This window comes from Chelonia mydas, chromosome 5, assembly GCF_015237465.2.
Source record: "Chelonia mydas isolate rCheMyd1 chromosome 5, rCheMyd1.pri.v2, whole genome shotgun sequence".
Lineage (NCBI taxonomy): Eukaryota > Metazoa > Chordata > Testudines > Cheloniidae > Chelonia > Chelonia mydas.
In genome coordinates, this window is record NC_051245.2 from 86,196,663 (window position 1) to 86,218,411 (window position 21,749).

The 21,749-nt window shown below is 39.4% G+C and overlaps 1 protein-coding gene across 17 annotated transcripts in view; it reads left to right on the forward strand.

Moving 5' to 3' along the window:
• The window catches only part of CDC14B (cell division cycle 14B), an 83,469-nt gene that overhangs the window by 4,188 nt on the left and 57,532 nt on the right, over nucleotides 1-21,749 (forward strand). For 9 of the 17 annotated variants that reach the window (XR_006291209.1, XM_043547517.1, XM_037901703.2 and 6 more), the window contains exons 2-4: nucleotides 11,629-11,722; nucleotides 13,027-13,102; nucleotides 19,715-19,807. Coding sequence is in view for 16 of the 17 variants with exons in the window: in XM_043547517.1 (XP_043403452.1) it covers nucleotides 11,629-11,722; nucleotides 13,027-13,102; nucleotides 19,715-19,807 (263 nt within the window). In the remaining variant the exon portion in view is untranslated. Of the gene's footprint in view, nucleotides 1-3,644; nucleotides 3,728-5,373; nucleotides 5,504-10,014; nucleotides 10,667-11,628; nucleotides 11,723-13,026; nucleotides 13,103-19,714; nucleotides 19,808-21,749 lie in introns of those variants that run through there. The other 8 variants (XM_043547513.1, XM_043547516.1, XM_037901702.2 and 5 more) reach the window with 6 other exon arrangements.

A 21,749-nucleotide genomic window follows, 5' to 3' on the forward strand; every position in this document is an offset into this window, starting at 1 on the left:
TTTCTGTTACAGTGATCTAGGTGGTACTCATAACAATAGCTGGTTTAAAAAAAATAGACTGAAGTGTTGTTGTTTTTTCAATTAGTTAATGACTTCTTTTAAATTAAAGCAAAACTGGAAATGACATGTCAAGGTTCACACAATTTTATCATGGAAAAACATATAACATTTTGTGAACAGGGTGTGGTGGACTGAGTATACAAACTCGCTGTGCCAGACTCCCATTTTAAAACAAACCAAATAAATGGTGTTGTAAAGGAAAATAATCCAAAATAGTCCAATCTAAAATAAAAATATTGTTAGGTCTTGTCTATGCAAGGAAATTTACTGATACAAATACACCTCTGTAGTTACACTGGTATAACTCCCTGTGTGCACACTTGTATTCCAGAATACTAGTGCCTTTTTCCCCAGGGTTTTTTATATTGCCTCCAAAGTGACATAAATTGAATTGGAAAATGCACTTTAATTCTGGAATAATAATGTCCACACATGGAGTTTTAGCATAATAGTTCTGCTGGTAAATTCCCAATGTAGACAAGTGTTAGCAACTAGACCAGAGGTGGGCAAACTACAGCCTGGGGGACCTGCCCAGGAGCTGCCCGGCCCCTGAGCTCCTGGCCTGGGAGGCTTGACCCCGGCCCCTCCCCCGCTGTCCTCCCCTCCCCCGCAGCCTCACCTTGCCACGCCGCTGGCGCAGTGCTTGGGGTGGCGAGCTCCTGGGGCAGCGCAGCTGCAGAACCTGGCCTGACGCGGTGCTCTGTGCTGCTCTGTGCGTGGCTGGCTCCAGCCGGGCAGCGTGATTGTAGCGCCACCAGCCATCGTTGCTCCAGGCAGCGAGGTAAGGGGGCATGGAGCAGGGGGGTTGAATAGAGGGCAGGGGAGTTCGGGGGTGGGGGTGTGGATAGGGGTCGGGGCGGTCAGAGGGCGGGGAACGGGGGGGGTTGAATGGGGGCAGGGGTCCCGGTGGGGAGCAGTCAGGAAGGAGGGGGGGTTGGATGGGGCAGTCAGGGGCAGGGGTTCTGGGGGCAGTCAGGGAGAAGGGGTGGTTGGATTGGGCAGGGGTCCTGGGGGGGGAGGGAAGTCAGGAAGGAGAGGAGGGGTTGGATGGGACAGTCAGGGGCAGGGGGTCCGGGGGCGGTCAGGGAGGGGTGGATGAGGCAGGCGTCCTGAGGGGGCCATCAGGGGGCGAGAAGCAGGGGGGGTTGGATAGGGGGCAGGGGCAGGGCCACGCCTGGCTGTTTGGGGAGCCTCCCCTAACAGGCCCTCCATACAATTTTGGAAACCCAGTGTGGCCCTCAGGCCAAAAAGTTTGCCAGCCCCTGAACTAGACAACTAGTATTCCTACCATTTCACAGGGCATCTCAATGCACAACCTTAGTTCATCTAACTAAAGACATAGAAGATGTAAAGCCCCAATCCTGCAAATACACACACTGGTAAATGGGACTCTGTCCAGTCTAACAAATATGCTCTAAAGCATCTGTTTGCAAAATCAGTGCCAAAATACTTGTGAACATTGCATGTTGCCTTCTCCTTCTCTCGTAATGCAACAGCTCTAAACAAACCTAAATATTTTTAAATACTTGTAATCTGTGGGTGTAACAAATCATGGTGGTCTGATGTCACATACATGGATTACAAATTCTGTTGTGCATTATATTTGAGTGTTTAACACTACAATCTATAAACATTATAGTACTTCAGTTATTACTAATAGCTCTTTGTCAGAACAAGCTTCAGTAAGTATTCTTTTAAAAATTGTTTCTCATACACAGTTTTGCTTTTTTCCTTAACTCTCTCCATTGCAATCCTAACACTTTTTGAGATGTTTTACTCTGGTGGTGTGAAAAAAGACACTGGCTGGGAAAACACTGTAGATTTTCCCATATTCCTGTGAATGCGTGGTAGGTACATACCACATTCCAGGAATAACATCAAGGATGTAGGAAAATGATTGACTAAAGAATACAATTCCTTGAAGTTTCTGTTGTGCTGTATTACAGTGGATTTAAAATTACATCATTTTTTTCTTCAAGTAATGCATGACACTCAGATAATATGAATTTTATTTGCCAAAACTGAACAAACTCACCTCCACTTATTAGATGTAATCTCCCATGTCTTTCAAAATGATAGCTATATACAATGCAAATAAATTGTAGAGATTTTATTTAAGATGGGTAGGCAGTTTTTTATTTCCTATCTTTGGTATGTATGTTCTGTACATTTCTCTAACTATGCCTGAGAAATAAGATTCTAAAGCATGTTGTGTTGCGTTGTAACTTTCCAACAAAATTATTTAGACAAGTTTGGTTACAATTTGCAGGAGATAATGCTGCCCGCTTCTTGTTTTATAATATCACCTGAAAGTGAGAACAGGCATTCGCATGGCACTATTGTAGCCAGTGTTGCAAGATATTTACACGCCAGATGCGCTAAGGATTCATATGTCCCTTCATGCTTCAACCAACCACCATTCCAGAGGACATGCGTCCATACTGAAGATGGGTTCTGCTCGATAATGATCCAGAGCAGAACGGATTGATGCATATTCATTTTCATCATCTGAGTCAGATGCCACCAGCAGAAGGTTGATTTTCTTTTTTGGTAGTTCGGGTTCTGTAATTTCTGCATCTGAGGTATTGCTCTTTTAAGACTTTTGAAAGCATGCTCCACACCTCTTCCCTCTCAGATTTTGGAAGGCACTTCAGATTCTTAAACCTTGCGTCGAGTGCTTTAGAAATCTCACATTGGTATCTTCTTTGCGTTTTGTCAAATCTGATGTGAATGTGTTTTTAAAAGAACATGTTTTAATCCGACACTGCTATAACATGAAATATATGGCAGAATGTGGGTAAAACAGCACAGGAGACATACAATTCTCCCTCAAGGAGTTCAATCACAAATTTTATTAACACATTATTTTTTAACCAGTGTCATCAGCATGGAAGCATATCCTCTGGAATGGTGACTGAAGCATGAAGGTGCATACAAATGTTTAGCATATCTGGCATGTAAATACCTTGCAACGCCGGCTACAAAAGTGCCATGCGAACGCCTGTTCTCACGTTCAGGTGACATTGTAAATAAGAAGCAGGCAGCAGTATCTCCCGTAAATATAAAAAAACTTGTTTGTCTTAGTGATTGGCTGAACAAGAAGTAGGCCTGAGTGGACTTGTAGGCTCTAAAGTTTTACATAGTTTTGTTTTTGAGTGCAGTTATGTAACAAAAAAAAATCTACATTTGTAAATTACACTTTCATGATAAAAAGATTGCGCTATAGTACTTGTATGAGGTGAATTGAAAAGTACTATTTCTTTTGTTTATCATTTTTACAGTGCCAATGTTTGTAATAAAAATAGTATAAAGTGAACACTGTACACTTTGTATTCTGGGTTGTAATAGAAATTGATATACAGTATCTGAAAATGTAGAAAAACATCCAAAAGTATTTAATAAATTTCAGTTGGTATTCTATTGTTTAGCAGTGTGATTAATCACGATTAATTTTTTTTAATTGCAGTTAATTTTTTTTAGTTAATCACTTGAGTTAACTGCGATTAATCAACAGCCCTACTTTGGAGTCCTTTTATTTAGGATGGGTGTCAATTTTGTTTACATTGAGAAATTTATTTCTACAGAGACGTCGAAAATGGCCCACCTTGATTATCATACGCATTGTGAAGACAGTGGTCACTTTGGATGGGCTATTACCAGCAAGAGAGTGAGTTTGTTTGTGGGAGGGCGGAGGGTGAGAAAACCTGGATTTGTGCTGGAAATGGCCCAACTTGATGATCACTTTAGATAGGCTGTTACCAGCAGGAGAGTGGGGTGGGAGGAGGTATTGTTTCATGGTGTCTGTGTATATAATGTCTTCTGCGATTTCCACAGTATGCATCCGATGAAGTGAGCTGTAGCTCACGAAAGCTCATGCTCAAATAAATTGGTTAGTCTCTAAGGTGCCACAAGTCCTCCTTTTCTTTCTACAGAGAAGTGCTGTAGAGTCTGCAATATACTCATGCTTTAATTCTGACTCTTTTTACTTAGGCTGTCACTTGGAATTTTCATGAAATATTCTGTTGGCTTAATATATGCATTGATAATTTGTATTTAAACAACATAATTCACAATTCTGTCTTAATATTGTTGCATTACGAAGAAAACACAATTTTCTGGAATGATAGGAACATTTTTTTACTGAGACTTGTGTTTTTACTTGTGTTTTTACTGAGACTTGTGTTGTAAACATTTTTCAGTGACAGGTTTCAGAGTAACAGCCGTGTTAGTCTGTATTCGCAAAATGAAAAGGAGTACTTGTGGCACCTTAGAGACTAACCAATTTATTTGAGCATAAGCTTTCGTGAGCTACAGCTCACTTCATCGGATGCATCGACTAACCAATTTATTTGAACATAAGCTTTCGTGAGCTACAGATCACTTCATCGGATGCATCCAATGAAGTGAGCTGTAGCTCACGAAAGCTTATGCTCAAATAAATTGGTTAGTCTCTAAGGTGCCACAAGTACTCCTTTTCATTTTTCAGTGAGTTTTTATTATAAATCTCTCTCATTACAGGAGAAGTATGTAATCATTTATCAGCATGACCTCATTTTCTTTTGACTCTTTCAAAATCTTCCTTGATTTGAGAAAGTGGTTAAGGCTTTTTTGTCTAATCCAGTGCTGAAAGTGTGGGAACTCTGTTCTCTCAGATTTACATGTGTGTTACATGGGAGCAGCAGAGAACAGGGACTATATATTATTTTAGGGAAGGTAGGGCCATGATTGTGGAACAGATCTCATTAGTCTGGGGAAAAATCCCTATTTATTTTCAAACAATGTGTTTAACTTTATATTTAATTTTAACCTGTGTCCTCATACTCTTGTTCAGAAAGTATGCTGATACTTGGTTTCTGTCATGGTCACCAGTTTTATCATCCCTTGGCTTTGATTTCTGCAGTGATTAGTGAGTTCTTTATAATGTAAGATGATTGATTGAAAAACTTCAGTTTTATTTATATTAGTTTGGCATCACAGAGTGCTATACCTGTACATTACCTATTGCATCTTTTTGAGAACTGCTAGGTTTAGAAAGAATTGTTTGGATTCTCAGAACCCTAACTTTTAATAAATATTGGTACATAACTCAGATCTGTAAAACACTTACTATTAGTGCAGCAAATTACTCTCAGACTTCGTTCTTTATTATTTGGCGTATGCCGTCCAGTCAAGCCAACCCACACCATTCTTATCAACAATGTTCAAGGCATGAAGACCTCTAGGATAATACTAATCTTTATAATTCAGCATGAGCAAGACCATTTCAGATTTAAATAATTTAAGATTTGTTAAAGTCTGTAATATCTTTTTATATAAATACAGTCTCTTATGCATTTATATTCCGAGGGACTTGTTAGCTGCCTTACCATCAAGTTCAAGAACTTTCATTTTGTCAAAAGAACAAGTGTATCTTCACTCTTCAGACACCAGAATAATCTCTCTGGTAAGAACAGGCATGTTTACTTGCTGTCCAATATTAAAGTGCTGCTGTGTATTAGCTGCCTGTTGAATTCAAAGTTCTGTCTATAAAGACTTGCAGATCTCTAAAGACATCAGGATTGTTGTGGGTGATGAAAAGGAGAATATTTTTAGGAAGTGCTATTCGTTCCTTTTCCAGAGTCAAGTAAATAAGATCATGAAGAGGAAGCTGCTGGTATCCTGCTGATACCCTGCATAGATATTTTCACAGCTCATTGCCTGCTTGTAGAGACAAGAAATCAACCAGCCCTAGTCTTGCATCCCTCTGACACAGGATTAGCAAGCTCCCCTTAGCTTCTGCCAGTGTAAAATTAAGCTTTGTTTTTCATCACAATAACTTTCTTTTTGTTGAAATAATGCATATGAAAAATAGTTTTCAAATTTGTTGTAAATAAAACAAAATGCCTGGCTTTTAACTTTTTTAAGATGCACGACTTTTTTATTTAAATAAGTGCAAGAAAACATGTCCTTCTCCTGCAATCAGGACCCTTACAGAGCCCCACTGACTTAATTTCAGTTGTAGTAATTTCATAGTGTGCATAATAGTGCTGTTTAAAAATGTAACAGGTTAATACTTGCTTACTGTAAAACAGAGCCAGAAATGCTTTTGAGGAAACCTGAATAAAATAGCTCTGAGTAGTTTCTCATCCTGCTGACACTGTCATTGGGGCCAAAATACTCAACATTGTAGTGAGATAGCAGTCTGAGTAGGCAAAAGTAAATAACCTAATTCTGTTCTGAAATTATTTCATTTTATATTCCTTTCTTAAATTTTCCAGTAGGGAAAATGAACAATATGAAGTTTATTTGCAGTTTTATTGCAGAGCAGTTGTTGTGAGTACTGACAGCTTCTCTGGGTGATGGCATTTAATTCACTCAGGTTTTATTTTGAGGCTGATGTGTAAATTAAGAATATCAAGCTTGTATTTCTTAATGTATTCTGCTGTTCTGAATATAGCAACAATTAAAATGATCCAAAGATAGCACTAAATAATAAAGGGGTAACCGCCATTTAATAGTCCATGCATATTGTTCACCCATAATCTGAATCCCATTTCATATTAAACCATTATTCGGTTTAATATGAAACAATGTTAAATGGGATTCAGGTTTTGGGTGAACAATATACACAGACAAACTGCTGTTTCTACTTTATTTTGCACTACTATTAGATTTTAATTATTTGAAAAAAAAAATCTGTGTTTTAAACAAATCATTGAGTCCTTTTTCTTGAATGGACATAAAGGGGGGAAAAAGCTAAGACAGCCAAATACTCTATTTTTATAGGTTGTCAGAAGCTGCTTACACTGTGTTCAGTAAGAAAAACAGCATTTGTAACGCCAATATTAGAGATTTTCCAGTCAGTCTGTCTTTTAGAATTGTTTGTGGTATGATCACAAAGTTTAGAATTAACATATTATGAGTTAATTTAGGCTTAGCACTCTAAGTGACTGCATTTAAATAAGGTAAAACTTTTTTTCCCCCCTTTAATGTACAATGAAGGCCTAGTCTACGCTTAACTTTTGCTGGCATAGCTTTGTCCGTCAAGGTGTGACTTATTTTTCCCTCATCCCTGACGGACATAGCTATGCGAGCAACTATCCTAGACGCAGTTATACCAGTAAAAAGTTGTATAGCTTATTTAATTCAGGGAACTAGTAGAACAAGTTTATACCTGCAAAAGCACTCTTTTATTGGTATAAATTGTATCTTCCCCAAAATGGACATTTAGCATAACTTAGGGAAGATGTAAGCACTTTAAAAGAATAATGTGATCAACATTTGATAGTGGATTTATTTTCTAGGCTAACGTAAGGGTTTGTTTCATAAGAACATAAGAACGGCCATAATGGGTCAAACCAAAGGTCCATCTAGCCCAGTATCCTGTCTTCTGACAGTGATCAATGCCAGGTTCCCCAGAGGCAATGAACAGAACAGGTAATCATCAAGTGATCCATCCGCTGTTGCCCATTTCCAGCTTCTGGCAAACAGAGGCTAGGGACACCATCCCTGCCCAATGGATATTAGCCATTGATCCTCTGTGAATTTATTTAGTTCTTTTTTTGACCCTTGGTATAGTCTTGGCCTTCACAACATCCTCTGACAAGGAGTTCCACAGGTTGACTGTGCGTTGTGTGGAAAAAATACTTCCTTTTGTTTGTTTTAAACCTGCTGCCTATTAATTTCATTTGGTAGTTTCATTTCATTAGTTCTTGTGTTCCAAAATGAAAGACCCACATTTTCAAACAGATGCCTAAAGTTAGGCTCATTAGTTCATATTTATATACCTAAACAAGTGATTTGATTTTCAGAAATGCCAAATAACGTATTTAGGGTGGGATTTTCAAAGAGGCTTAAGAGAGTTAGGCAACTAATGCTCACTGACTTTCTGCAGGACCTGGACACCTAACTCCCTATAGGCTCCCTTTAAAAACTTATCCTTATTTGCTAAATCCAGACTCCAAGAACCTAATTTAAAACACCTGTTCTTTGGAAAATTTTGGCTGGAAGCTTTTATTTTGCTTGAGGAAATCCTACATTATTTCTTTTTTGCTGGTTGTTAGCGTGGTTGGTTGGTTGGCTGTTTTTTTAGGTTTTATTTTTTTAAATAAATTGTCTTTATGCATCAATAAATTGAACTGATATTCATCTAGAAACAAATCTATGAGAGAACAAATGGACATAAGAGAACGGAGGCTGTTTCAGTCTAATTAATACATTTTTGGCTGCATTGCCAACTAAGCTTTGCAAACTAATTGAGTGAATCATTATGTTGTACTAGTCAAGAATTCTAACAATGTCTGTGGATTATCATCATGAATGAGACAACTAAATCCTTTGGATTTTGTAGTTTTAAAATAAGTTCTAAAGCTGAGTAAAACAGATACTCTGCAAAGTTTTAGTGCAATTCTAAAATATCTTTTTAAGCATTGATTAATACCCGTGATATTAGTATGCAAACATATGGGTCTGAGCACTGCAAAAAATCTTGGCTGAGTGAAACAAGTCCTGAAAAAAATCTGTGATTTTGCTGCAAATCAGTCATGAAGCAAAAGTATTAAACTGCATTACCCACAGGATCGACGCGATAGTCTAGACGCGATAAATCGACCGCCCAGCGTTCTCCCATTGACTCTGGTACTCCACCGGAGTGAGAGGTGCAGGTGGAGTCGACAGGGGAGCATCAGTTCTCGACTCACCGCAGTGAAGAGACTGCGGTGAGTAGATCTGAGTATGTCGACTTCAGCTATGTTATTCATGTAGCTCAAGTTGCGTAATTTAGATTGATCCCTTCCCCCTCCTGTAGCCCAGGCCTAAACATTTGGCCTGCGTATGCAAGAGTGGCAAAACTTGTATTGTGCATCATATCTTCATATTCTTTCTGCTAAAGTGTACGCACTTTTTGGGTGACATTTTCAAAAGAGACATAATCACATCGAGCTTTTGTAAATCCTGTTAGGTGCCTATTGCATCTTTAGGCACCTAACTATATTTTTTAATCTGGCACATGGGCTCCTAAATTATATGGATATCTTTGAACATTTTAACTCTTCTGGCTTGAAGATATCAAAAAAATGACTTGTCATTTATATATGGCTAGTGTTTAAAAATGCATATGCTATTCTGCTGTTCTGGAATAGTGCTTTTCACATTTGTGCATTTCACAGTTTCATTTGAGGATCAAAAATACTGGGGCTAACTTTGTACTCTCTGGTCAAATGTTGGCTTATACATTCCTTTAGTGCAGTTTCACAACACAACTAAAGATTTTAATGAGGCTACAGTAAATGAAGATTTTTAGCTCAAGATGCCCCTTCTCCCAATTCCAACATGGCTCTTCCCTTTCACGTTTCCTTCCACTCTTCTGGGAGTGTAGTTTAGGCCTGCCACTCGCAGAAAAAGTTAGGAACTGGAGCAACTCCTTCTCTCTATCATGGGGAACGGGAAGGTTAGCTATGGTTCTTTTTGTAACCTGTCAATGCTGCTCCTTCAGGTGGCCACTGAAGAGCAACCATGAGGAACAAGGCCCACCCTCAAACCAAGGAATTGGTGGGGGGGAGGGGGGTTCCGTTTCTTTTTGGACTCTTATTGCTGTTTTGAGCGGAGCGAAAATGGCTTATGAATAGTTTAATGTCTTTAACAATAGCCGCACCTTCCTTGTGTTTGCAAGGCCCTGGGCTTAGGGACTTTGAGCGCGCCGCTTGCAGGGGACACCAGAGGGGCCACAACACTCTGAGAGGTGCGCTGCAGGCAGATGCCCAGCTGGCAGCGCGGTGGGTTGATTAAGGGGCTATAGTCACACCGTAAATGTGGGGGGACAGGCCCTCGTTTAAAAATAACACTCAAGGAGCGGGCTGCTGTCCTGCGCTGGGAAGGGGACAGCGCTCCCCGGGGCACAAGCGCAGTCCCTTTAAAATACCAGTAGCCCGTGTGCCGCAGGCGCTTTGCGAGGCGGGGCGGTCTCTCCTCCAGCCACAGCCCGCGGGGTGGGCCTTCCCCTCGTGAGTTGTTTTCTCCCTACGCCGGAGAGGAGAGGAGCGGCGCCCCCGGGGCCCGGCTGCGCCGCCTGCCGGCTAATGCTGCTGCGATGGGAGGACTCGCTGGCGAGCTCTGTGCTCACAGCCTGCGGGGGCAGCGATTGCCGAGGCTTGCGCGCCGCGCTCGGGTTTTCTCCCCGGCTGGGGCTGGGATTTGTCTTGTGGGCGCATCAGGCTCGTTCGGGCCCGAGGACGCTTCTGTTTGAATGTCCGTAAGGCAGCTTCCGGAGCTGGAAAGTCTTTCTCGAGGAAGGGGACAGATGCGGGCCGAGCCCGCCAGCCGCTGGCGACCCACCTCTGGCCGTGGTGCCCGCTGAAGGAGCGCGGGAGGCGGCTGGCCGGCGGGGCCCAGAGCAGACACCCCGGGGCTCACGCTGCATTTGGATGCGCCTTGAGGCGAGGCTGCCCTTTAATCTTTAAAACTCTGCAGGGAGTGGCGCTTTCGTTTCCTTAGCGCTGTCAGACTCCAGTGACAAACGCAGCGGGCTGTTTGCGGGCTCGGTAACATTGTGGGGGCTGGCCCCCTTTTCAGTGTTTGTAAGTGATGAGCGTCAGAAAGGAATCGCGCCCCTCTGTGGAGTTCATCAAAGGTGAGCAACTTAAAATGCCAGTTTAAGTGATTTTTTTCGTCATTGGTTTGTTAAAGAAACAAGTTTTCGAAACTCGTTTTGCAATCGTGCATGTGATCAAGGGGCAGGAACTTGTACTGCACCGCTTTTGTCGCGTTCGCTTCTTTGAAACAAAACGCGTTTTCTTTTGTTGGAACTATGATGAATTAACGTAAAGTGGATTTGGGAGGCAGTAGACAGCAGCTGTCTGTAACTTCCTGGCCTTTTTCAACCTGTTGATATTTTACTTAAGTTAGTTAAAAGTTAATATAAGTAAATCACTGATTGCGTAACAAATGCATGTGCATTGTCAAACAAAGAACTCTCAGGAAGAATCCAAACTTGAGACCTTCTTTTTCTATAGTCGGTTATCAAATTTTACTGTGCTTCACTTTCCTCTTTTGGTAACGTTTACACTCTCCTCCCACCTTCACCCGCACACCCCTAATAGCCTCAAAATATCTTGTTTTATATTTCTATAGTAAGAAGTGTCCAGGTCATTTTTTGTGTGTGTGGCTGGTTGGTTGGTTGGTTGTTTTCTGATTTAAAAGAGCCAGATGTGCTCCTCTCTGAATTATAGTAGTCAACAGACGTGTGTGTATATAGACACACACAAAGTCTCCCAAATCAGCTATGGGAGGGCAGTCTGGTTATCCTCTGAACAACTTGTTTGCCAAAGGAAAACCACAGTGAGCTTTTGACTAAATTACAAGTAAGTTTTAAACTATTTGGTAACCAAAACCTAGCCTTTGAACTTAATCATTGTCTTCCTTGTTGTCTAGTGCCTGAAAAATAATGTCCTCTAATCTGGAAACCCTGAAAGGAAAATTTGGTACTAAATTGTGACCATTTAAAGTTATTACATTTAAGAGCAACATTTCAAGTTTTCTGTGGAAATTTGTAATGTTAAGGGTAGTATTAGTTTAAAATCTCTTGCATTTCAGGTCGCCTTTATTTTGCAATTCTCTGCCAAAAACCAAAGAGTGGTGTTGCAAATACACATTATTTCTGCATAGATGATGAACTTGTATACGAGAAGTAAGTACAGTCCTTATTCTTGTATTCTACAGAACGTTGCCGTAAATTGGTAAGAAAAGCACTAATAAGCAAGTGATGTAATTCTTATTCTGTTTTTATTAGCGGTAGTTAAAACTTCTATACAGATTACAGAAGTTTATGTATGGAGTTTATTCTCAAAACTAGTGTACTAGTCCCAGCTAATTTCACTTGCAATGGGACTTTATACGTGAGAGGGCCTGGTGGCTCCCCACCAATTTCTGTCTTGAAAAATTTCAGAAACTTTTTGTTTCTTACTTATACCTTATTCCTACTGGAAGATATCGGAATACTTTACAACAAGATAAAAACAATTTAGAAGCATTAACTGAAATATTTAGCCAGAAGGAATGTTTCTAGTTGCCGAAATACCAGGGGTAAAATATCTAAACTTCCTAGAATAATAGATGGGTCAAAACCTGGCAGTTGCTGACTCAGCACTTCATGACCTGAGCATAATAGCTATATTAATAGCTACAGTGAACTGCATCGGTCTTTCAGATAAGACCTTGACATTTTTTTATTATTTATTTTTATGATACTCTGCATGGATATTAAAGATCCCTTAGTACTTTTGAAAAAAAATAAGAGTATCTTTAGTTAAAAATTTCTATGCTCACCTCACCCAGGTTGTGATGTTTTGTTCGTTTTCTGTATTTCAGTGGGGCTCTGTATACACAGTGGTAGAATGTTGTGAGGATTAATGAGTAAATATATAAATAATGTGAATCTGATAGCTTTTAAACATAGTGCCAGCAGAAGATTTTGGAATTAATTAATTAACCTTGTTTTTGAATGGTGACAGGTTTCAGAGTGGTAGCCGTGTTAGTCTGTATCAGCAAAAAGAATGAGGAGTACTTGTGGCACCTTAGAGACTAACTTATAAATTTGTTAGTCCCTAAGGTGCCACAAGTACTCCTCGTTCTTCTTCTTTTTGAAGGCATGTTTTTGCACTGTCGTTAAAATCAAGAGTTCCTAATGTGATGCCAAAAAAGTTATCTTACTGTGAGCTTTCAAAAGTTTGCTCACTTCATCATTTCATTGACCTTTTAGGAGGTCTTGTGTGGAGAAGAAAGTAGAATAAATTTAAAAAATAAAGTTTTAAAAGCTGATGAAATACTAAAGAACTATACTTACGGTATGTAGGATGGCAATTTCAAGAAGTTGTACCGAATTTAATGTGTGCGTTAATTATTAGTTTTTATGTGGTGCATATGGATTTCTTTAAAATTATTTCTACAAAACATGTACAAGCAAAATGTTTTCTTTCTTTCCCTCCCCACAAGCTTCTACGCAGATTTTGGACCTCTCAATCTGGCAATGGTTTACAGATATTGTTGCAAGCTAAATAAGAAATTAAAGGTAAAAACTGTTTTGTACCAAATAGACATAAAATATTGGAATTGGCCCATTTGTAAAAATGGTGAGGTGAAAAAATGTTCCTTGTTTGAGAAATATCTTCAAATTGATATGTGGATTGCCATTCAGGCTTGTGTTTTGGATGTGTACACACTAAACTGTATGTAGTATATATTTGTGTTCTCAGATTTGGCCAGATTATATTTTTGGGCGGGTGTGTGGGGTGGAGGGAAAAGACAGAGAGTGAGGGATGTAAGAGGAGGAGAACTATTTGCCTTTAGGACATAGTAGTTGTACAGTAATTATTGTGAAACTGCAACTTCTAAGTATTGGTACTGTTAGAAACAACTAGAAGAACTCTTAGTGGGCAAAGGTCTCTTTCAGTAGAAGGCCCCCTCCTCTGGAATTCAGTCTCCTTGGAAATCTGCCAAGGTCTAGTGAGTTTCAGGGCTCAATGAGAGACATATTTATTTGATTTGACTTCTGTTTGATTTGTTTTAATTTGATTTTTTAAATTTTTTGGTCTTCACAACATTTCTATAGGGAGCCACATTTGCTTTTTAAAAATATATTCAGGGCTCACTCCTGCAAGGTGACTGAGCACCCTTACTCCTGCAGTTGAGGTAGGGTGACCAGATAGCAAGTGTGAAAAATCAGGACAGGAGTAGGGGGTAATAGGTTCATATATAAGACAAAGCCCTGAATATTGGGCCTGTCGCTATAAAATCAGGACATCTGGTCACCCTAAGTTGAGGTAACTTGCTATGTCTGAGGAGGCGCTCTGTACCTTTCAGAATTGGGCTCTTGGTAGATGTTATGTTTTATAGTATCTCTATAAATCGAAATAATGAAGTTTTACATTTTCTACATCAATTCAAGTTATCCAGTGCAAGTTTGTCAACCTCTAACATAGGTTGGAGTACAAAACGTGTTAGGCAAATAAAAATCTTACTAAAATTCATATGCTCTTTGCTTGTTCAAAAGCCCATTAGTCAGATTTTGAAACCTACACTGAACTGTGAAAACTGGAAGTATGCAATACAATATGTCTTTAACGGAAAATCTTGGCATTTTGTGAATGTTCCTTGCTGTCTAGCACTGGTGTCAAGCTGTCTGCTTCAGATTCATTGTGCCAAATACGCTACAATGGGTAGTTTCGCTTAGCCGTGAGAATTTGCCCTGATTTTGCTTGAAAATTATTCCACAGAAGTTTCTGTATTGTGATTTATTTTTAAATGGGTTGGTTTGTGAGAGCAGTATACTTGAATGCTAGATGTTTTAAAGGGATGTTCAGTGCAGAACTCATTCTACACTGATCATAGTGATATCTGAGTGACTTGTTTGACTTTTAAGCATTGTGGTATTTTTGGCTAACAGAATGGGCTGTTAAGAGAAATCGTTCATTTGTAGTGCACATTTAAAATATATTGCCATCACTTCATTAGTAAGGTTGTAATTTTCTATTGAAAATCCAGTTCCGTCTCCCCTCAAACAAGGTATATCATGGAGCTGGATGGTGGTTTATCAAAATTTGAGGTGATTCAAACACAAGTGGTTTCTGATTTAGACTTTAAAAATACGGATGTAATTCATATTTTGAAAATTATTCTAAGGTTTCTGATCAAGCTATATCACAGAAATAGCTTGCAGTAAAAATTTAGACTATTTTGAAAATTTTACCCAAAATCTTGTCAAGGACCCTTGGCTATCTACCTTTTGAAACTGGGACTGGGGTGCTTATGAAAATTTTATCTCTAGTGTATAGGACTATGATTGGTAAGTGAAAAATGTTGGAGTAATTTCATATAGCTATTTTGAAATCTCATACGGGTCCTAGTAGAGGTTTAAAAACATTGCTAAAGTTCTGATACTCTATAGAACCCTCCCTTTCAGTGCATAGCTTCAAAATATGAATTTGTAATGGGAGTTACTGTGTTTATGGCTACTTTTTCTAACTTTATGGGGGAAATCCCAGAATTCCTACCTCACTCGTTGTCATCACTGGTGTTGCCTCTTGCCTGCCCATATCCTCCAGTAACAGCCACCCAGAGCTGCTGTTTCAGTTTTTGTTTCTAGTGGTGTTCATTTTTTCCTTCATTCACTTTCAGGGATGGGTAGAGGCTGCAGTATAATCTTAATCTCCTAAAATTTCTTTCCTATACCCATTCTAGACTTCATGGCATTTATCAGCAGTGCCACCAGTAGAAACTGACAGCATTCTCCATCAGTATGTGAGCCAATACAGTTACCCTTTTCTATGCCCCCAATGTCCATAAACTTTCCTTGGAGTGAAAGTTTTGCTGAAGGGGAGGGAGGAATGTCTCCTCCAGCCAGGCAGTTTAAGAAATACTGGGAACATATTTGTGTAAACGGGAAAAGAGAGAGGAGCAGTGCCTGCCTCTGAGTCATGGGCAATAGCAGCAGTAGGCCGGTCTTAGCAGGTCTGATAGACTTAAATTTTGCCAAAATACTCGGATGCAGGGAAGCTTCAGACTGCTGGTCATAAATCATCTTATAGCCCTTGTTCCATTGAGTTGGAGAATCCAGTCTACATTATTCAACGTCTGTTATACTTACTGATTGTAATAGAGCACATACTTCTAACTTCCTAATAAGATTCACAGTATTGCCAACTCCACAAGCTCTAAAACCATTAGACAGACAAAAATATTCATATGACTAGTTTAAAAAAGCAAGATTTTTTTTTTTAAACTTGCATTGGATTTATGATTTGTTTTCAGATATTTGAAATAGTGGATGGAATTGTCCCTATTTGTGTTTGCATATTTCAGATGGGAATTCCTAATGTGTAATAAATACAAATTGGGAGACCTTCTTTTCTTTTTGGCTAATAGGTGGGGCTAATCCCTTCCCAAAGTATTGTCCTAGGCTCCCTGCAGCTCCCACTGTCCAGTGGGCACTACCCTGCCTCATGCTGTGCATTCTCTGGACTCCCTCCTCCCTTCAGGATATCAGGATTGCTAATTCCAAGTGTTCAAAAATCATGGGTCTGTTCCCCCCCTCCACCCCCCAAATGATGAGCTTTTAATGAGTAAATTTGGGGTAGTTTGTCCTTGTTTCCTGGCTTTGAGCCTTTAGGGTTCACGTGTTCAAGGTTTTCTCCATCACCTAGAAACTTTTTTTTTTTTAAATGAAAAGCTGAGTGTCTAATGTAATTTTTAGACTAAAGGAGCTTTAAGAGAACCCTCTGAAATATCCCAAGACTTGCAATTAAAATAGTGAGAATTAGCAACTCGGAGATACTGCCCCTGCCCAGCTCCCTGTCCTTCCCTCTGTCCCCATGTATTGCCCACACACAATTTCCCTCCATATAGGATTTTGATGGTGGGAGACAGAAAGGAGGAGAGAGTGCAACTGGGCTAGAGTCTACGCCCGACAGGCTGGAGAGAAGGGGATGTGGGGACACATACTCCTTGAATCCTTTCTCCCTCTGCCCATTGCTCACCATTGCTACTCTAACTGTTGGTGGGTAGGAGCTACATGTTGGTCCCGATCCAGCTCCCTTTTTCTTTGCCTGTCCTCATGGACTGCTGCACCTGTGCTCTGCACGGACAGCAAAAGCAGAGAGGAGTAAAGACTCTGAAGAAGGTAGCAGTCTGTTGGGATCCTGGAGATGGGCGGGTGGAGCCCGCCCACTACTAAAGGACCGCCCTCAGCCTAAGGGGAAGATCCACAAGGTCCGGGATCTCAGTTAAATATGGGGGACAACTAAAGATATAACAGGGACAGGAGTGAGGTTACAGGGCTAAATGAAGGGAACCCGATAGGGACACCAAGCAGAGAACCCTGGACAGCACCCGCTATTCTTCGAAGGTGACAAGGGAGCCAGCGGATGCCGCCCAGAGGAACTCTGCCGGGATGTGTGAGACCAGGGAGGAGTGGAAGTCAGCCCCACAGTCACAGAGCACCCCCTCATCTACCATCCTCTTCCTGGTGGTGTAAATGGCTACTTTGGCTAGTGCCAGGAGGTGGTTGATGAAGAGATCTCATGACTTAGTGGGGCCACAGATAGTGTGTGCAAAGATGAACAAGTGTGGGGAGAAGTGTAGCCAGAACCACAGCAGGAGGTTCTGGAGGAGCCGGAATAGGGGCTGCAACTGAAGAAGGCAGCAGTTAGAGCAGCAGCCTCTGCTGGTGGCAGCTGGGACTTCAACCTATTGCCTGCAGCTTAGGCTCTCAGCAGCTGTCTCTGGTGGATGCAGCCAGAATTTCAGCATGAGTTTCAGCTCATGTAGAAATTGTGAGCTGCCAGGAACTTGTGAAAAGGCAATGTTAATGCTGAAAAATGAGACTAATGGGACTAATGAGAATGAACTGGCAGCACGGGATTCAAATACCATATTAGAAGAGAGGAGGAGATTGGGCAAGTGTGCAGGGGCAGGAGTTAAAGTTGGTTGTGGAAACATAAGTTTGAATTTTTGGAGTTTTTGAAAAATATTTACTTGTATGTCTGTTTTAAAATATTACAACTTTCTAATTTTTCAATATAACATTTAATATCAGTGTTGAAATAGTTAAAATAACTGAAGAAAATACCACCAAAAAGAACACAGTAGCTTTTCCCTTCATTATAAAATTACTATTTTTCATAATGAAAATTATTAGGGCTGTCGATTAATTGCAGTTAACTCACGTGATTAACTTAAAAAATTAATCACAATTAAAAAAATTAATAACAGTTTTAATTGCACTGTTAATAGAATACCAATTGAAATTTATTAAATATTTTTAGATGTTTTCTACACTTTCAAATATTTTGATTTCAATTACAACACGGAACACAAAGTGTACAGAGCTCATTTATATTATTTTTATTACAAATATTTGCACTGTGAAAATGATAAACAAAATAAATAGTATTTTTCAGTTCACCTCATACAAGTACCATAATGCAATCTCTTTATCGTGAAAGTGCAATTTACAAATGTAGATTTTTTTTTTTTTATGTAACTGCACTCAAAAACAAAACAATGTAAAGCTTTAGAGCCTACAAGTCCACTCAGTCCTACTTCATGTTCAGCCAATTGCTAAGACAAACAAGTTTATTTACATTTATGGGAGATAATGCTGCCTGCTTCTTATTTACAATGTCACCTGAAAGTGAGAACAGGCATTCACATGGCGCTTTTGTAGCCACAGTTGCAAGGTATTTACGTGCCAGATATGCTAAACATTCATATGCCCCTTCATGCTTCAGTCACCATTCCAGAGGACATGCTTTCATGCTGATGACACTTGTTTAAAAAAAAAATGCATTAATAAAATTTGTGACTGAACTCCTTGAGGGAGAATTGTATGTCTCCTGTTCTGTTTTATCCACATTCTGCCATATATTTCATGTTATAGTAGTCTCATGTAATGACCCAGCACATGCTCATTTTAAGAACACTTTCACTGCAGATTTGACAAAACGCAAAGAAGGTACCAATGTGAGATTTCTGAAGATCGCTCCAGCACTCGATCCAAGGTTTAAGAAGTGCCTTCCAAAATCTGAGAGGGATGAGGTGTGGAGCATGCTTTCAGAAGTCTTAAAAGAGCAATACTCAGATGCAGAAACTACAGAACCCAAACCACCAAAAAAGAAAATCAACCATCTGCTGGTGGCATCTGACTCAGATGATGAAAATTAACATCTGTCAATCCACTCCGCCTTGGATCGTTATCAAGCAAAACCCACCTTCAGCATGGATTCATGTTCTCTGGGGTTGAAGCATGAAGAGACATATGAATCTTTAGCTCATCTGGCACGTAAATATCTTGCAGCACTGGTTACAACGGTGCCATGTGAATGCCTGTTCTCACTTTAAGGTGACATTGTAAACAAGAAGTGGGGAGCATTATCTCCTGCAAATGTAAACAAACTTGTTTGTCTGAGTGACTGGCTGAACAAGAAGTAGGACTGAGTGGACTTGTAGGCTCTAAAGTTCTACCTTGTTTTATTTTTTAATGCAGTTATTTTTTTGTACATAATTCTACATTTGTAAGGTCCGCTTTCATGACCGATTGCGTTACAGTACTTGTATGAGGTAAATTTAAAAATAATATTTCTTTTGTTTTTATAGCACAAATATTTGTAATCAAAAATAAATATAAAGTGAGAATTGTACACTTTGTGTCCTGTGTTGTAATTGAAATTAATATATTTGAAAATGTAGAAAACATCTAAAAATATTTAAATAAATGGTATTCTGTTGTGGTTTAACAATGCGATTAATCGCTTGACAGCCCTAAAAATTATATTTGAAATTTTGTAAAAATGTTCACTCTGCCACTCTCATTTAGAATGGCTTAACATGGTGCAGTGTAACTAGGTTTTCAACAGACTTGATGCTTTGTTATCAATCAGTACACTAAAACCCTGATCCTGCCTGGATGCTGAGCACTTCTCAGGATTGAAAATGGAAAAACACATTTGATCATATCTTAACCAGAAAGGCATTGGAATTAATTTTGGAAACCTTATTTCCAATGAGGCCAATTTCTGTGTGTAGTTGGCTGTTCTGCTGCAGTGATTTCAAACTTATTTTTATCAGGCTATGCAGATTTATGTTCAAAGTGCCAAATTATAACCCTGTTGTTCATTTCTTGATGCAGTCATTTACATTGATAAGGAAGAAAATAATTCATTATACTGGCTTTGATCAGAAAAAACAAGCAAATGCTGCATTCCTCATAGGCTCTTACGCAGTAAGTATTTAACCTTTTACCATAAATTGAATTGCTACGTTTTGTTTTTTATCATTTTCCCATATGCAGTCCTTAAAATACGAAGAATGATACTTCCCCCCCTTATTTTAAAAAGTGGTGCTGGAGAGGGCTAAGAGTTTGACTTCCTGGTGTTGCTCTTGACATTTTTCTTTACTATATAGAGATTACCCAAACTTTTTTTTTCCCAACAAAGTGATCGATGTGACAGGAAAGGCCCCTAAGAGATTTTTATTCCTTTGCTGCACAAAAATCTTCTGGGTGGGTGTTTCTAAAATCCCTTAGCTGATATAGGTGCACAAATCCTATAAATTCTTTTAAAGTTGCTTAGGTTTTTTTGGAAAATGCACCTTCTGTCTTTTATTGCCAATATTTAATTTTTTTTAAAGAAAATTGGCTAATTCTTGATACTTTATCGTATTTCATCCTTTTTGTAAAGCCCAAATACCACCAAATGTTTTATTTCTGAGTTTATATGTTGGGAAATATATCTTCTCCAGCCTATCCCTTTCCTGACACAGGCCAGGGATGGAACTTAGGGGAAGGAAGAAAAAGCCGTATGTGGTGTGCTCAGAACGGATATAATATCCAGGGGTGTAGAGGGGAATGTAGATAGAGTGCCTGAAGATGCACTGAGTCAGGTGCTTGGCGATGTAGGGAAAAACCTAATAACCGATTGTGTTCATATTGCTCAATCTCTCTGAAAGACTAAGTTTGAAGCAGTAACCTCAGAAATGTGTAGTGAAGGTCTAAAATGCAGAATGTTTGAAATGTAAAGATGCAACAGACTGTAGATTGTTAACATTGTGGTATTTGACTTGCGTTGCAGCTTGACTGCACTTGACTTTTTTTCATTTCTCTTTGAGCATTGACTAAAAATAAAGAATGGAGTGAAGGACCTGTGCTCTTCATCTTACTGGTGACTTGAGAGGGGGTTTAGAGTCCATACAGCCCTGAGTCATTGCCCTTTAAGAACTCTGGAGGGCTATAAAGCTCCTGCGTTTCTGAGTGTTTCCCTGCTGCTGGTTTGTGTTATGGAGTAGGTCTGTTTCCAGCTCCCCACGGTCTTCCTGTTGCCTGTTCTGCTGTACTTTTATAATGTCAAAATCTTCATTTATATGTGACAATTTCTTTCAACTGAAACCTCCAAGTGTTTAGAAATGTTACGTTCTCATTGCAGCATTCTGAAACTGAATGGAAATATGCAACATATTTTGCTTCAGCTTAATTGTTTGGAGTCAAGATACTAAAGCAACTGATTGGTCACAGTTTTTAAGCAAGAAAAAAAAACAATACTTAGAAGTAATTTGTAGGCCAAATTACTCCGTAGGCCAAAAAGTAAATGTGGACTGCTTTTATTATAGAATGTTCCTTTTCTTCTTTTATTATTTTTTGTCCTGTGTGTAGTACCATGGCATCAGCATAGCCATGGTCATCCTATGCAGAACCCAAAATGCAGAAATAATAAATAATCAGTGGCAGAGTAATCCATGATTTTAATAACTTGTCGTAAACTACCTTTTTAAAATTAACTTTTAACAGTCCTGCTCCTGATCATCCATTCAGTTTTCCTGCCATAGCACCCTACACTGGAGCACACAGTTGGAGGGGACTGTTTGTATAAACCTGCATAAATACATAGGGCCATATTTTCTCCTCCCACTTGGATACTGGTGGGCAGGACACTGATTACTCCTGATGGAATTCTTCACCAAAAACTTAAAAATTCTGCACACAATATTTTAAAATTCTACATATTTTATTTGTCAGAGTAGCACAATATAATCACACCAGTTCAATTATTTTGGTAATTTATTTCAAAATACCTGCCAACAAGTATGTCTGTAACAATATGGACAACAAAAAAGATTCAGGAAATGTTTTTTGACAAATAGATTACTTAGTAGGCATATTAATATATAAC